This window comes from Erythrolamprus reginae, chromosome 1 (genome assembly GCF_031021105.1).
Source record: "Erythrolamprus reginae isolate rEryReg1 chromosome 1, rEryReg1.hap1, whole genome shotgun sequence".
Taxonomy (NCBI): domain Eukaryota; kingdom Metazoa; phylum Chordata; class Lepidosauria; order Squamata; family Dipsadidae; genus Erythrolamprus; species Erythrolamprus reginae.
In genome coordinates this window covers 75306321-75322112 of record NC_091950.1, presented here as the reverse complement: position 1 = coordinate 75322112, position 15792 = coordinate 75306321, and the positions used below count along the sequence as shown (strand labels likewise).

Genomic DNA, 15792 nt, shown 5'->3' with positions numbered 1-15792 from the left:
TTGGGGCAGGAGCTGGGCCAGAGCTAACCACAACATAAAGCACTGTAGTTTGTCTTTTCCATGGTATTGTGTTCCTTCTGAAGACCTAAATTCAAAATATTTATCTATATTGTCAGCCATCTTACGCTTTTCTAAGCAGCTGTCTTAGATGTGAAAATGTAGATAATTCAAGATGTTGTTTGATTTCCACATTACTTTTCTTTTGGAAGATCTTATCTGATCACAACTATTTTGTGTTTTTTTTTCAAGTCAGTTTTAACTATTCATGAACAACCCGTTAGTTCTTGCAGTCTTCTTGACAATATTTTTGTCAAGAATATTTTTGGAAGTGATTTGCCTTTTCCTCTTTCTGGGGCTAAGAGGTAACAGCTGTCTGAAAGTTGTACGGCTAGTTTTGTGCCTAAGGCAGGACAAGAAGTCATGCCCTTCTGATTTGTCTCTTTCTGGTGGCTTTACCACTACATCAAACTGGCTATTTATGCCTTAAATACAACTCCTTAAAATACTGCAATGCATTACTTGTGCCCTCTGAAATGAATATAGAGCACTGCTCCTGAATCAATATCACATTTCCAGATTCTTTACAAGCATAGCATGAAGTGTTTCCTTTAATACATAAAGAAGCAGTTTGTGATGAGGTTATACATTGCCTTCTTCTGTAAACTGCTTTGGAATTAACTCTATTAGTTCTTTGAGCCAGACTGGTATAGTGGCACCAGGCTAGAAATTGGGCGACCGTTAATTTTAGGCTCACCTTAGGCACAAAGTTGTTCGAGTTACTTTGCACCAGTCAATTTGTCTCAGCCTAGGGACAAGGCAAGGGCAAACCATTTCCAAAAACCTGCCAAGAAAACTACAGACTAGTCCAGATGGTCACCAGGAGTCAGCACAGATTTTAAGGCACAAATTGAATTAGAGGCAAGAGTTGTAAATATACAAAAGAGTGTCATTTCTGTACCAACATACTCCTAACACTCCTTCCTTAGACAAATCTCTACCAACTTTGCAAGGTCCAGTAATAGCTGCAGTTTGTTGATCTTCTGCAAAGAATAATCTTTTTGTCCTTTTGTTTTGCTGACTGGTTTGCGGGCACAGATGGGCAGTATTTATAAATACATTTTAAAAACAAGTAACAGATTTACCATTAAATAAGGTCTAGCAACTATTATTCAAAGGAAATGGAGATGCATTATAAAAAGTTAGCTTTGAAGAATTACTAATGGAATAGTAAATTGCTTGGGTTGGTGTGCTGAGAGCACCTTTGCTTATCTTAAAATGGATTTTGTTCTGGGACTGTAAGGTCACTTCTTCTGGATGTAAGGATTACATCCCAATCAGCATTTTCTTCTGTCAATGACATCTGCTACTGATCCTTTTATCCTGGTATGTAAGTGCTATAACTTGAAAGTAAAATGAATTAAATGAACAATAGATGTATTTTACCTCCCACTCTCAATCCTCTGGAAATAACTACAAATTCTTACTAAAAGTGAGTGTCATTGATCTTGGCAAATTCATTTATCCCAAATATACAACACTGTTATTGGCCACTGAATGTTAACCATGGTCTGTCAATAGCTCCATTGAAAAGACAACAAGCTGATTGCTAAAACTGGTTTTATGAAAGAAAGAAAAAAGCATTGTAGGTAATTCCAAAATTGATTAGGTCAGAATAATATACCTATTCTAATTATCTTCAGAACTACAACATTGCCTTGTGATTATTTTAAAGAGAATAATTAATCTAGTGCTGTGTCAACAACTCCTCACATTTATTTCCTTGAATCTGACATTTTAAAAAATTCTGATGAAAGGGTTTATTTATTTATTGGACTTATATGCCACCCCTCTGCATGGACTCGGGGTGGCTTACAAAATTTCAATTAAAAATACAATATATAAAACTCTTCTAATCCAATTAACAGAAATAATTAATTTAAAAATTATCTTAAAAAGCTAAACATTTAAAAATCAAACATTCACATGCATACTACCACATCCTACACATTCACTGGGCAGAGGCTTGGGTCTAGTGGCCCCAAGCCTGACAGCATAAATGTGTTTTCAGATTCTTATGAAAGACAAAGAGGGTGGGGGCAGTGCGAATCTCTGGGGGGAGTTGACAGACTCAGGCCCTTATTTTAGTTATAAGATGGCCAAGCGATAAGTATGAGTGTCCTGCCTTATTATACAATTATATACTCTCTGAAAGGGCAGCAATCACATCCTACATTATCAAGCAACAATAAAAGAACTTCAAATATTATCAGACGTACAGTGGAACCTCAGCTAACGACCACAATCCGTTCTGGAATGTTGGTCGTTAGCCGAAATGTTCAGTATCCGAAACAATTTTTCCCATAAGAAATAAAGGAAATATATTTAATTGGTGCCCAGCCTCTGTTGACTCGCTATTTCCATTATGTCTTATGTGGAAAATTGATCCCTCATTTATCGTAGTTGTTCCATTCCAGGACCACCCGCGATAAAGGCTTTTCTTCTCTCCCCCACATGTACATTATTCCTCACTCCCCCCCTCCTTACCTCTTTACCTCTTGTCTTTCTGCCTTTGTCTCCTTGCTCAGAAAAGCGTCACTTTGGCTATGACGAGGCAGGTGTTGAGTTAGCTGGTCCAATAGGCGGCAACTGCTTAGGCGGCTCCGGCAGCTTCCCTTTGAGGAGCAGTAGCACTGGGAATGTCACGTCCATGCCCAGGCCTCTGCTGCCTCCACCGCCACTGTCCTCAAAGAGAAGCTGCCGGAGCCGCCTCAGCAGTTGCTGCCACCGCCACTATCATTGAAGAGAAGCCACTGGAGCTGCCTCAGCAGTTGATGCTGCTGCCACCCCTGGGACCTGTTAACTCAGCACCTCCCTCATCATAGCCAAAGTGACACTTTGCTGCTCCCCTGGTGAGAAGATGAAGGCAGAGAGACAAGAGGTAAGGAGGGGGGGAGTGAGAAACAATGGGTATAACATTTCGAACCAAAAATTTCAGTGGCTGTTCAATATCCGATTTTTTGTTTGGTATGCAGTGCAAATTTTTAACCAAATTTTTGGTTGTTATCCAAAATGTTCACTATCCAAGGCGTTCGCTAACCGAGGTTCCACTGTAGTTCTGAAACATACAGAGAAGCAAAAAAGCAGAAGCCTATTTTGAGAGGCAAAAAAGTTTGGGATTAGATAGTTATTTTGCAAAGTCTTTATAAGTTATAATTATTATTCAACGAATGCTCTTAGATTAAGCTCTTGCAAACCATCAAACCTGACAAAGTAATTCAGAGTTTTGAGTGCTTTAAGCAGAATTTTATTCAAAACATTCATGAAAATATCCTGTTGCTCAGCTTCTAAATGTACATTTTGCAGTGGACTGATATTAGAACAAGGAAATAAGCAACTAAGGAGATACTGCAGTTTCTGTTATAAGATGTCCATGCTTAAAAACCGGCTGCATCCTTACTGTACAATTTCTATGCATACTTCCTGATATAAGAATGCTAATACATTGTTTCATGGCAAGAACGGAAAAAAGCAAGTCCTTAACTTTATTTTAAAAAAACAGTAAAAAGTTGTTCACAGAACAGTGGTAGTAATCTACTCTTCAAGAGTTTGCAAACAATACTAGTCCATGCTGCACATAAAATCAGTCAGTTCCATCCGAGACAGAAAAGTTTGACTAAGAGGAAATCTTCACCCGAAAAGGCACAGTGGAAATAGGTCAACATAAAATAGAAATCATTCACATCAACAGGTGAATATTCCTGGGAACTTTTGTTGTTGTTAATATAACACCTTCGTTCGCAAATAATAATAGCAATACTAATAATCTGTTGATTTGTCTTGGCAACTGCCATACACCAATGGTAGTAATTTAATTTAATTTAATTTAATTTATTAGATTTGTATGCCGCCCCTCTCCGAGGACTCGGAGTGGCTCACGACAGAATACAATATCACAAATCCAATATGTTAAAAAAGCACATAAAAACCCATTATTAAAACCATACAACTCAGTCATACCATATACAAATCTACCATAGCCTAGGGGTAACTCAGTTACCCCATGCCTGGCGACATAGGTGGGTTTTGAGTAGCTTACGAAAGGCAAGGGTGGGGACAGGTCTAATCTCTGGAGGGAGTTGATTCCAGAGGGCCGGGGCCACCACAGGGAAGGCTCTTCCCCTGGGTCCCGCCAGATGACATTGTTTAGTCAATGGGACCCGGAGAAGGCCGACTCTGTGGGACCTTATCAGTCGCTGGGATTCGTGTGGCAGAAGACGGTCCCGAAGGTATTCTGGCCCAATGCCATGTATGACTTTATAGGTCATTAACAAAACTTTGAATTGTGACCAGAAACTGATCGGCAACCAGTGCAGGTAACAATGTAACAGCTTTGTTCCTATTTGACAGAAATTAATGGCATGTTCTACAAAGCAAAAGTTAAACATGACCGCATGTATTTATTAAATTCCACAGTGTTTTGACAGATTGCGATTCAAAGGATGCTGACACGCTCACTGAGGGCTTTCAACTCTGCTTCTTCTGGTTCAGGATTTTCATTGTGGCTAAGGCTTTGACTCTTAAGGTGTGCTGGATATTGCAAACTATTGTCTCCTGCATATTGTTCCCACCGGGAATCGTCACTTTCATGGGTGATGTAACGCTCGCCTATTTTGCATTCAAGTTCCCGCAAATCTAGCCAGGCTTGATAATCCTGTAAAATGAAATAAGAATGTTAATTAATATTCAAAAAATCCACTGAACATATAAACAATATCATAAACACTTCATATTCTAGAAATAAGGGATACGTCTCCCTCCCTTACTTTTTAAATGTTCAGATATAGAACTACGGTGATACCTCATCTTACAAACTTAATTGGTTCCAGGACGAGGTTTGTAAGGTGAAAAGTTGTAAGATGAAACAATGTTTCCCATGGGAATCAATGGAAAAGTGATTAATGCGTGCAAGCCCAAAATTCACCCCTTTTGCCAGCCGAAGCGCCCGTTTTTGTGCCGCTGGGATTCTCCTGAGGCTCCCCTCTATGGGAAACCCCACCTCTGGACCTCTGTGTTTTTGCGATGCTGTGATTTCACTGAGGCTCCCCTCGCTGGGAAACCCCACCTCCAGAATTCCGTTGCCAGCGAAGCACCCATTTTTGCGCTGCTGGGATTCCCCTGCTGGGATTCCCCTGCAGCATCACAGAAACACGGAAGTCCGGAGGTGGGGTTTCCCATGGAGGGGAGCCTCAGGGGAATCCCAGCAGCACAAAAACGGGTGCTTCACTGGCAATGGAAGTCTGGAGGTGGGGCATCCCAGTGGCGGCGGTGGGTTTGTAAGATGAAAATAGTTTGTAAGAAGAGGCAAAAAAATCTTAAACCCCGGGTTTGTATCTCGAAAAGTTTGTATGACGAGGTATCACTGTATTTCAGTTTCAGATATAGAACTATTTCAGTTTAATCTATGTTCCAGGATTCCTAGGTCAATGAGGCGTGGGGATAGGATTTGAAATCCAATCATGTTAGAGATGCCAGTTTGGGGAAAGATAGTGTAACTAAGTGGCAAGAATCTTCCAGACTTTTAAACCAGCCTCTTGTTTTTCACATGTCTAGGTGCTCAAATTTGTAGCAATTCTGGTAAGCTGTTATCTTAACTACAAATAAAAAAAGAATTAAAAGGCATGACATTTATAGCATTACCTGTAGCCAAGGATGGCTTAAAGTCTTGTCCACACTGTAACGTTTTCTCATTTTAACTTGCAACAAATTATTTATGAGATCAATAGCTAGAGAGAGAGAGAAAATAGAATTTCAGAGGACACCATTCTCTGAAATATGCTCGAATATCATGTGATAAAAAAGTCAAAACAGGAAAGCTAAACTAATAATTCAGTTTTTGTCATCCATTCTGACCAAAAGTTGTAGCTTAAATGTATTAAGAAGAGAAGGAGGCAATCATATGAGTCTTATTTTGACATTTTGATTCAATAGCCTAATGGACAGGACCTTAACATATAATATTTGCCTTCTTGTTTTGGCTTTTCTCTGTATAGTTTTCATTGCCAGACAAGCTGTTTGGCTGGAAAATCATATTGGTAAAAATACAGTCAAGAAGAAATACTGTCTTCCAGCTGCTATATCTATTCTCTACATACAAATCAATATGAATATGCTAGTATTTGTACCAAATAGGTTTCAAAAGATGGCTATATATATATATATATATACAATATGAAACTGTAGTTCAACATAGGGCTTTTAAAAGAAACTTATTCTGTAGCTGTTCCATTCTCCTAAATCAATGTTGCAGTGTTTTGGGGTGAGAGGACAATTACAACTGGAAAAGTTCCAATAGACTTCATTGGTTACCAATATGATAAAATATTATAAAATGAAACTGTTATTGGGGCCCAGCAGGAAAGCGCTGGAAACAGCGGCATCTGGCAGTAGCCGGGGGACAGCTGCGAGCACCGTTCCCCGTAAGCTGCCCCCTCTCCTCCTCCGCCGCCGCCGCCGCCTCCTGTCCTGGGGCACGATCTGCCCCCTCTCCTCCGCCGCCACTTCCTGCCTTGGGGCGAGCAATCCAGGAGTCCGGGACTGTGTGGCTTTGCGCCATGAAGAGAAAACGGCCGACTTTTCCCTGCTGCCCGAGCCGTTTTCTCTTCATGGCGCAAAGCCACACAGTCCCGGACTCCCGGATCGCTCGCTTCTCCGGTCAGCAAAGCCATCTGCCCAGGAAAGCGCTGCGTATTGAAAAAGTGTGATGCTTTTCCGGCAGCCGACTTGCTGGCTGGAGAAGCGAGCGATCCGGGAGTCCGGGACTGTGGCTTTGCGCCATGAAGAGAAAACGGCAGCAGGGAAAAGTCAGCCGGGCTAACAGGAGGCGGCGCGTGGCTGGGCGCTGGGGATGTCTGGGAGGGCGAGGGGGCTGATCGCTGCTGCCTCTTAGCTGCAGAGCCAGCTGGCGGAGGCGAAGACAACAGCCGCCGGCTCTCTCCCTCCACTCTCTCCGGCTCTCTCACTTTCTTTTTCTCTCTGTTGCCAGCGTGTTGAACGAGAGAGAAAGAGAGAGAGAGAAAAAGGAGGGGAGAGAGAATGAGAGAGAAAGAAAGCAAGAGAGCCAGAGAAAGAGAGGGGGGAAGGAGGGAGAGAGAAAGAGAGCAAAAAAGAGAGGAAGAAAGAAAGAGGGATGGAGAGAGAGAAAGAAGGGAAGGAAGGGAGAGAAAGAGGGAGGGAGAAATAGAGTGAAATGGAGGAAGAGATTTTTTTGTCCAAACTTTTCTTTAGCCCCCCCCCTGCCCCCCCCCCTCAGTGTTCCCCAGAATTTTGAAAATATGAATAATGTGCCGCGGCTCAAAAAAGGTTGGGAAACACTGCTCTAGAAATAGTCCCAGTTTGCTTCTGGGTCCAATTCAAAATGTTGGTCATCACCTATAAAGCACCACATGGCATAGAACCAGGTTACCTATAGAATTGGTCTCGCCCTGCCTCATCAACCTGTTGTTACTCAATCAGGCAAGGAAGGTGTTGTGGTTAGCTCTGGCCCAGCTCCTGCCCCAAGGACTGTGGATGTGGAGGAGACATCCACATGCTGCAGGCCTGTTTTGCCCCCGGTGGAATCTGCTGATGAAGGCTCCTCTGACCAAGAAGATGTGAGTGACAGGGAGGAGGAGAGTGTGGCAGACAGCTCAGAAGGAGATCAATTATCTAGCTTCTCCTTGGTTTCAGAACAAGAGTTAATGATACAGCCATGCATGCGGAGAGCGATGCATAGGCAACAACAACTGAGAGATTATTATCAAAGGAAATGAGGCCATCTGTAGTTGGGTGGGGCTGTGGTAATTAGTGAGGCTGCTATAAATAGCAGCCTGTGGGTTTGGCCATTGTGGAGGATTATCTGATCATTGTGTTTCGTGACTGCTTTACTGACTTTGACTTTTTGTGTGCTGATTTTTCCCCGCTTTGAAACTAAACCAGAGCAAAGTGTGTTTCACTTTGTGAAAGAAGAAGGACTGTGAATTGCCTCACAGCTGCAAGCTAAGTATCACAGAACTGATAAGGGACTTGTACAAATTACCAGTTTGGTTGGAGACGAGTGCTGTTTGCTATACCAAAAGAGGGCTAAGTTTAAGTGAATTTCCATTATAAAGAACATTGTTTTGAATTTTCAAACGTGTGTGTGTCTGAAATTTGTACCTGTGAAGGAGGAGTCTACCAGAGAGCCTGACAGAACAGAAGGTATGATGCAGAATCCATCAGTCAAACAATTTTGATTGGCGGGGTATAGGAAGAGACTGTTTTCTGCCCTGCTTTCCCCTCATAGGGAAGGAAAGTTCCAATCTCTTAGTCTTTTGCAAAGAGGTCAAAATCTGGCTCTACAAGACCACTCAACTATAGGGCTGGCTAATCCCACGAGAACTGGCTCCCTCTGCCTGTGATAGCAATTGTTAAATGGCTATCTTAGGTTTTTTTTCCCTTTTGATGCTGAATTGTCATTATTCTATCACTCTGAAAGTTTTAATTCTATTTTATACCATTTTATTTATTGGCAATATTACTGTATATTGTACACCATCCACCCAGTTCCTTTTGAAGGAGACGGGTGATTTAGAGATATGAAATATAAATAATAAATAAATATTTATTGTGATTTGTATATTTTATTGTCTATTCCTTGTTTGATAGTATGTTTCATATTATCCATGCAAAAGCATCATAATATTTGCAAAAAAATATTTAAAACACTATTTATCAGGACTTTTACATTATTGTAAGAGTCACATTAAACAATGTCACAAAATGCCCAGGGATATGTGTTTACCACCATTCTCCTTTTTCTTTTTTTTATAGTATAAGCTTACAGGCTTGAATAATTTTTACTGATTATTCAGAAGCCTGATAAAGAGTATTGACTGCTAAAAAAATGAGACTGCAACAAATAAGAAATATCCTATACGTGGAAAATGTATGTTGTATACGTTTGCCTGGGTTCGCCTGGTGCACCAGTTGTGGCCCTATTTGGACAGGGAGTCTTTGCTCACAGTCACCTTATCCTTAGGGTCCCGTCGACCAAACAATGCCAGCTGATGGGACCTGGGGAAGAGCCTTCTCTGTGGGGGCCCCGGCCCGTTGGAATCAACTCCCCCCAGAGATTCGCACTGCCCCCACCCTTCTTGCCTTCCGAAAGAGTTTAAAAACTCATCTGTGCTGCCAGGCCTGGGGTTTTTAGATCTTTCCCCCTGACCAATGAATGTTTTTAGTATGATTGCCGAATGAATGGTAATGATATTTTTTTAAATTAGAATGTTTAAAGAATTGTTTTAAATGTATTATTAATTGGATTGTTTATTATTGTTTTCTGTTTTTTTGTATATGCTGCGAGCCGCACCGAGTCCCCGGAGAGGGGCAACATAAAAATCCAATTAAATCTTAAAATCTTACATTATTTATTTATTTATTTATTTATTTATTTATTTATTTATTTATTTATTTATTTATTTATTTATTTATTTATTTATTTATTTATTTATTTATTTATTTATTTATTTATTTATTTATTTATTTATTTATTTATTTATTTATTTATTTATTTATTTATTTATTTATTTATTTATTTATTTATTTATTTATTTATTTATTATTTAGATTTGTATGCCGCCCCTCTCCGCGGACTGTATTGTTATCCAATTTTTGTTCATTAAAATTATTAAATTGCATCATTCTATTTTACCATTTTCTATAGTATTTTGTCAACTGACAGGCAATTGGTGGCATCTTGGTTAGAATGCAGTATTGTAGCCTAACTATGCTCTCTTCCAGAAGATTATTTTTTTATTCGATTTTTATGCCGCCCTTGTCCTTAGACTCAGGGCTGCTTACAACATGTTAGCAATAGCACTTTTTAACAGAGCCAGGCTATTGCCCCCACAATCCGGGTGCTCATTTTACCCACCTCGGAAGGATGGAAGGCTGAGTCAACCTTGAGCCGGTGATGAGATTTGAACCGCTGACCTGCAGATCTACAGTCAGCTTCAGTGACCTGCAGTACAGCACTCTACCTGCTGCGCCACCCCAGCTCTTTTTAATTAATCCTGACCAGCTCAAGGTTGACTCAGCCTTCCATTCTTCTGAGGTAATATGAGGACCCAAATTGTGAGGGGCAATATGCTGACTAAACTGCTTAGACCGTGCTGTAATATGTTATTGTTATTGCTATCAGTAATTGCTAATCCCCACATGTACTTTCTGAAATGCCTAGCTTAACATGTTGACAGATGGCTTAAAAGCCACACCGAAACCATGAATTTATGCCTACCTATTTAAGCATGGTACCAGTCTCATGAAAAATAGATCCTAATGAGCTCAATGTTAATTTCCAGCATTACATAAATTAATTTTTAAAGCTGAATTCTTTCATCGCATAACTTAAGAGAGGCATTCTATAGACATGTAGCCATAGTTTTAGTTCATCAATTTCTAGAGTATACTATATTTTCACTTCTATTTTAAAAAGTGTTCCAGTTCACTTTTCCTGAGAATTTCTGGTTCTTTTCAAATGTACCGATAGAACACTCCTGATGTTACCTAGTTTGGTAATGAAATGTCTGCAAGTAAACTACCAAGCTCGGAGAAAACCAAGGACCCTTTCAAATGTCTCTGTGTCACTATTCTACATTACTAGAAGAAGCTATCCGACTGATAGATACTGCAGTGTTTCTCTGAAGGTGTATGTAACTTAATTCACATACAAAGAAATTCAAACATGGAAGGATTCCATCTCTGGTCAATGTCTTTGCGATGTTGGCAATAAGTCAATGTTCACTGGTATGTTTGTTGAAGCTTCAGATTCAGCCTCCAAAGGTTCTGTGGAGGGTAGTCTTAGGAAAAAGTTAGGTTGCTTTAAGGCATTGCAGGCATGTTCTCTTTATGTTCCAGGGCTTTCTGAAACAATTTTTGTGAAGCAAATCAAAAGTGCTGCACAACCTATTCTAATAAATTGATGTAATTCAATGAGGCATGATTAAATATTTTTAGTAATAAAGCTAAAGTACAGCAACAGAGGGTGCTATTAGTTCCATGTAAAGAATAAATTGTTATACTGTATATCATAAAGTCTCACTCTAGTGCAGGGATATCACATGCAGGCCATGCCAACCCCAGCTCCACAAATGGGAAAAAGTCATGAATCATCATGTGACAGCAATGTGACACTGGGAGTTTGACACCTGTACTTTTGAGGCACTATGTCTCCAGCTACACAAAAGGAAGAAATCTGAAGTCAAGTAACTTCTTTTGATTTTTGATAAAAAGGAACGGATTAACCCACTTTCTATTTAAAATATAATAAAATCTTAGAATAATAAATTGAATGTCAATAAAAATACTCTTTTTAATTCTATAGTGATATCTTTTTAGTCTTTGGATTTGATTATGGATAACTAGGATTCCTATTATTAGATAATAGATATCGAATATCTATTGTTGGAAATTATCTATGAAATAGATGATAATATATGCATGACCGGCGTCTTCAAACACAAATTGCCCCCGGAGCTGGGGGATGCTGCTGGAGCTCTGCGGAGATCCGAACTTCCTGTTTCTGGTGAAACCGGAAGTTCGTCTTTTGGCAGCTCGCCAAGCTGGTGCGCTGCTTCCTGGACTCGGGGGAGGTCCTAGGCCGCCCTCCTTTTTGGAGCTCCTCCTTTTCGCTGGGTCATCCTGAATGCAAACACCCGCCAGCCCTCCTCTATCATACAGTGTGCTTGGACAGGGTGCTTCAGGGCCGAATACAAATTTTTGGCGGCCTCTCCTGCGGGTGTGGCCGTTTTTTCGCCTATTCCACACTGATGGTAAGGATGGACTGGTTAGGGGGTGCAGCGCAATATAGATATACATTTTATCAATTTGGCACTCTTTGGTCATTGGGGTTGGCAGGTTAGGGGCGGAAATGGGCAGTAGGAGCAACTGCGCATCCTCCTTTTGGGCATTTCTTTAAAGATGATGGACCGCCTCTTCCCCTGAACTATAGGTTGGTGCAACTTCGGGGATTGGAGAGAGGATGCCCATGGGACTCACCGGATCCAATTTCCTTCAGGGATTGGAGGGTGAGCTCCTCCCAGACACTTAAGGGCATGGCTCGGATCCAGGTGAAGGTGGCTACCTTCACCTGGTTCAGCAAGGAGTTATGCCCAATAGTTGCCTAGGAATGTTTTGATAGGAATTTCTGCCCCATTAGTTGTTGGCCTCTGCAGGTCTTTTGTTTAGTTATGATGTTTGAGTTACGTTATTTAAATTGACATTATTTAAATTTATGCTAATTTAATAAAATGACCGTATATTTAAATCCATCTACTGTCTCAGCGTCTTTGCTCCGCTTCCGGGGCAAATATGGAAACGCAAAATATATTTAATTAATAGATATATAAGTACAATAAATAAACAAAGAAAAAAGTAAGTAAGCAAGTAAATACCTTCATGAGAGATTTCCTTCCAAGGATTAGGTGGGTACATAAAAGCAGCATTCTGGATTTGATCATGAATATCCTCATCTTCATTGAATGGAAAAGTACCACTGAGGCTAACATAGATAATGACCCCAACAGACCACATATCAAGTGATCTATTGTATCCTTTATTTCTCAGAACCTCAGGAGCAAGATATGCTGGTGTACCCACAAGTGAACGTCTGAATGACTTCTCTCCAATAATCCGGGCAAAACCAAAATCACAAAGCTTCACCTATTTGGTACAAAATTGATGAGACAATTCTTATGAAGTAGAGCTATATCCAATATCAGACAAATTACTTTTTAACTTATACAATGGAATAACCGATATCCTGAAAACTACCCCCTCCTTTCTACATACATCCCACTTGTTTGTTGTAAAAGATACTCTCACCTACTGGAGAAAAGTGATACATTTGGTATGATGTCAATTTGGTAATGGACAAAAATACTTGAGATAATTTTAAAAAGAGTGAAATTATTATGGGTCATTCTGGTTCATCACACAGCTAGATGTTTGGACTGGATTTAGCATTTTTATCCACATATAAAGTCTTTCCCAAGGATCTGGGATAGGCAGATGTTGATATTATACAGTGTTAAAGGTATTGTTGCAGCATGTAAGCTGTTCTGAGTAAAGCTTTTGCAATTGACTAATGGTAAATTTGTCAAGCCGATGGAGTTCAACTGGTGCTCCAGTTGCTTTGGGACTGCACCCAAAGAGCCTATTACTATTAGTATTATCTTTGCTTGCTTTTGCCACAGTCATTCTATTTCTATTTGCAAGTCTTTATAATATTCTCCAATTCCTTCTCTTCTGTTCTACACTGTCCAGGTATTACATGTCCACTATCCAGATTATTTTGTCTTTCTTATTGACAATTGTGAATCTGGAATGCTATATGACAGGTAACTTATCTGTTCAAATTCTAAAGGTAGTAGTAGTAGTAGTAGGAGTAGGAGTAGGAGTACGAGTAGTAATATTGAAACAATTTAAGTACATTCAAGGAACAATGTAAGCAACAATTGAGGAGCTAGGGATAAAATAAAGGAAAGGAATAGTGGATGTAGTTTCTTATAGAATGTATATGATATACCAATATCAGGCCATATATTTTTCTAACAATATTAACAAATTAGTTTCCTCATATATTTTAAATACAAGTTGTACATAAATTTAATTGAGTACTATACTTTTTCTCCATGTCCAAACAAGTGTTTTGGAGGAGGGAGGGAGGGAGGGAGGAAGGAAGGAAAAGACATGCATGGTGTTTTCTGACTTGATTAATTGTTCTTTGTTATTCAAAATTTGGATAGAGGCATTGCTTTAAAGCTAAGAAAACCACCAAATTTCAGGAGAGAAGGATGCTGTTGCTTTATAGAATAGAATATAATTTTTTTATTGGGCAAGTGTGATTGGACATACAAAGAATTTGTCTTTGATGCATATGTTCTCAGTGTACATATTTATCATTATAGGAAATCAACCAGTTGCCTCTAGGAATTTGGCTTTGACTATGCCCAGTCTCTATATTGTCAAGTGTACTATGCTCAGTGATGGGCTACCAAACCTTTTACTACCACACTGTGGGCGTGGCTTATAAAGGACACCCTGCATTTTCTTTCAAATCTTTCAGTGCAAATTGGGTGCTCTAGAGCAGAGCTCCATTTTTGCTACCCCACTGCGCCCCCCACCCCATCCGGGCAGTAGCCCACCCCTGACTATACTTCATAAAGAGTTTATAGCACAAATTATGCAGATTTAAATACACTAATACATTTCACTTAAGTTACAATCTGGAACCCATCTTCACGTAATTTAAAGCTTATATTATAAGAAGAAATGATAGTGCCAGAATTCCCCGTGACTAACCTATATAAAGATACACACAAAGAAAATCTAGAAAGTATCATGAGGGTTTTCACATATAATTTGAAATGCATTTCCTTACATTATTTTCTTTAAAATAATTTCATATTTCACTGAAAAGCAATTAAAGTTTGAGTGTTATAAATCACTTTCAATCATTTGTGCTTTGTTTTAATAAATGATTGAACTATATTCCTGCAAAGAAAAATATTCTGACTTGCCTGTGGAAAAGGGTCAGCTGATGCTAGCAATACATTCTCTGGCTTGAGATCACAATGAACAATGTTTTTAAAATGAAGATGCCTCAAAGCAACAAGAATCTGTAAAGAAACAAATTAACTGTGTTGCAACATAGAAAAAACATTTGATATTTATTTTACCTATCAATGTGTTCCTAGAAATGTAATATAACATCAGCAAACACAAAGATGGTGATTGATTTGAACTGATTTTAGAGATTTTATTTTAATGATCCTGTTCCAAATTGGAGCATTGCATTGCATTGGCATCCTTCAGTCTCAAAAGGCCATGGTATCATGCTTTGAACTCCACAGAGCATGAAGCCTAGATTAGTATGGAGAATAGACTGTTATACAAGCAGCAAATCCCCCCTCTCCAAGTCTCTGAAATAATCCAATGGATTGGCAAAGGCGATTGGTTCCAGATATGTCGCGGGAGTTATCAGAATGTGGCTGTACACAGTCACGAACTGCTTCTGGGACTCTGGCTCCGGATTTTACTCCTGAAGCTTTTTCCAATGATGGATATAGCCAAAAGGCAGTGGATGTTTGCAGTCAGAGTTTCCCTTCTCCTAGTGGTTGACCAGGGCGTCTTTCATGTCTTGCTGTGCTCTTAGCATACCGCAGCGCTTGCAGAGACCGCCTTCATGACTGTTGGCCTATTCTAGTAGGTTTCATCCACTCAGTCCACCAGAATCTGTCTTCACATGCTCAGTATAGACAAATCCCTATTTCGCCAAAGGTCAATGGGACATTTGGTACTCTCAGCCTGGTTTGGCCAGCCTGTTGAAGCTGTTGCCTGGGGTGTGGCCACAGCACATGGCGACAGCTACTAGGCACCATAGGTAAGAGCTCAGTGACAGGTGGGGACCAAAGTTGAACGAGCTGCCCTAAAAGCTGCCCTAAATGAGCTGCCATAAAAGGACACGACATGCCCCTACACAAGAGGTGCTACCCCTTATTGGAGCAATAACTTACAAAATGAATGGCATATAGTATTAAGTTTCCATAAAATGTCAGCAATACTCTATTGTTATCACTGACTCTACAAAAACATCGGCCAGCACATACTGTCATACTAATTCAGGAAAAAAGCAGTTTAACAATTTCTTTGCTTAACCTGAATTGCACTGGAGAATTTGTTCAGTTTGCATTTTAATATCCAATTACCAATTCACAC

General features: G+C 39.9%; 1 protein-coding gene across 3 annotated transcripts in view; it reads right to left on the bottom strand.

Annotated features, from left to right (window-relative positions):
• Positions 1 to 3281: 3281 nt before the first annotated feature.
• PRKD1 (protein kinase D1) overlaps positions 3282 to 15792 on the bottom strand; it is a 121695-nt gene continuing 109184 nt past the window's right edge. For all 3 annotated transcript variants that reach the window (XM_070756136.1, XM_070756118.1, XM_070756126.1), the window contains 4 exons: positions 14595 to 14693; positions 12468 to 12735; positions 5698 to 5783; positions 3282 to 4711 (listed from right to left, as the gene is read on the bottom strand). In XM_070756136.1, the coding sequence (XP_070612237.1) occupies positions 4493 to 4711; positions 5698 to 5783; positions 12468 to 12735; positions 14595 to 14693 (672 nt within the window). In that variant the 3' untranslated portion in view covers positions 3282 to 4492. The remainder of the gene's footprint in view (positions 4712 to 5697; positions 5784 to 12467; positions 12736 to 14594; positions 14694 to 15792) is intronic.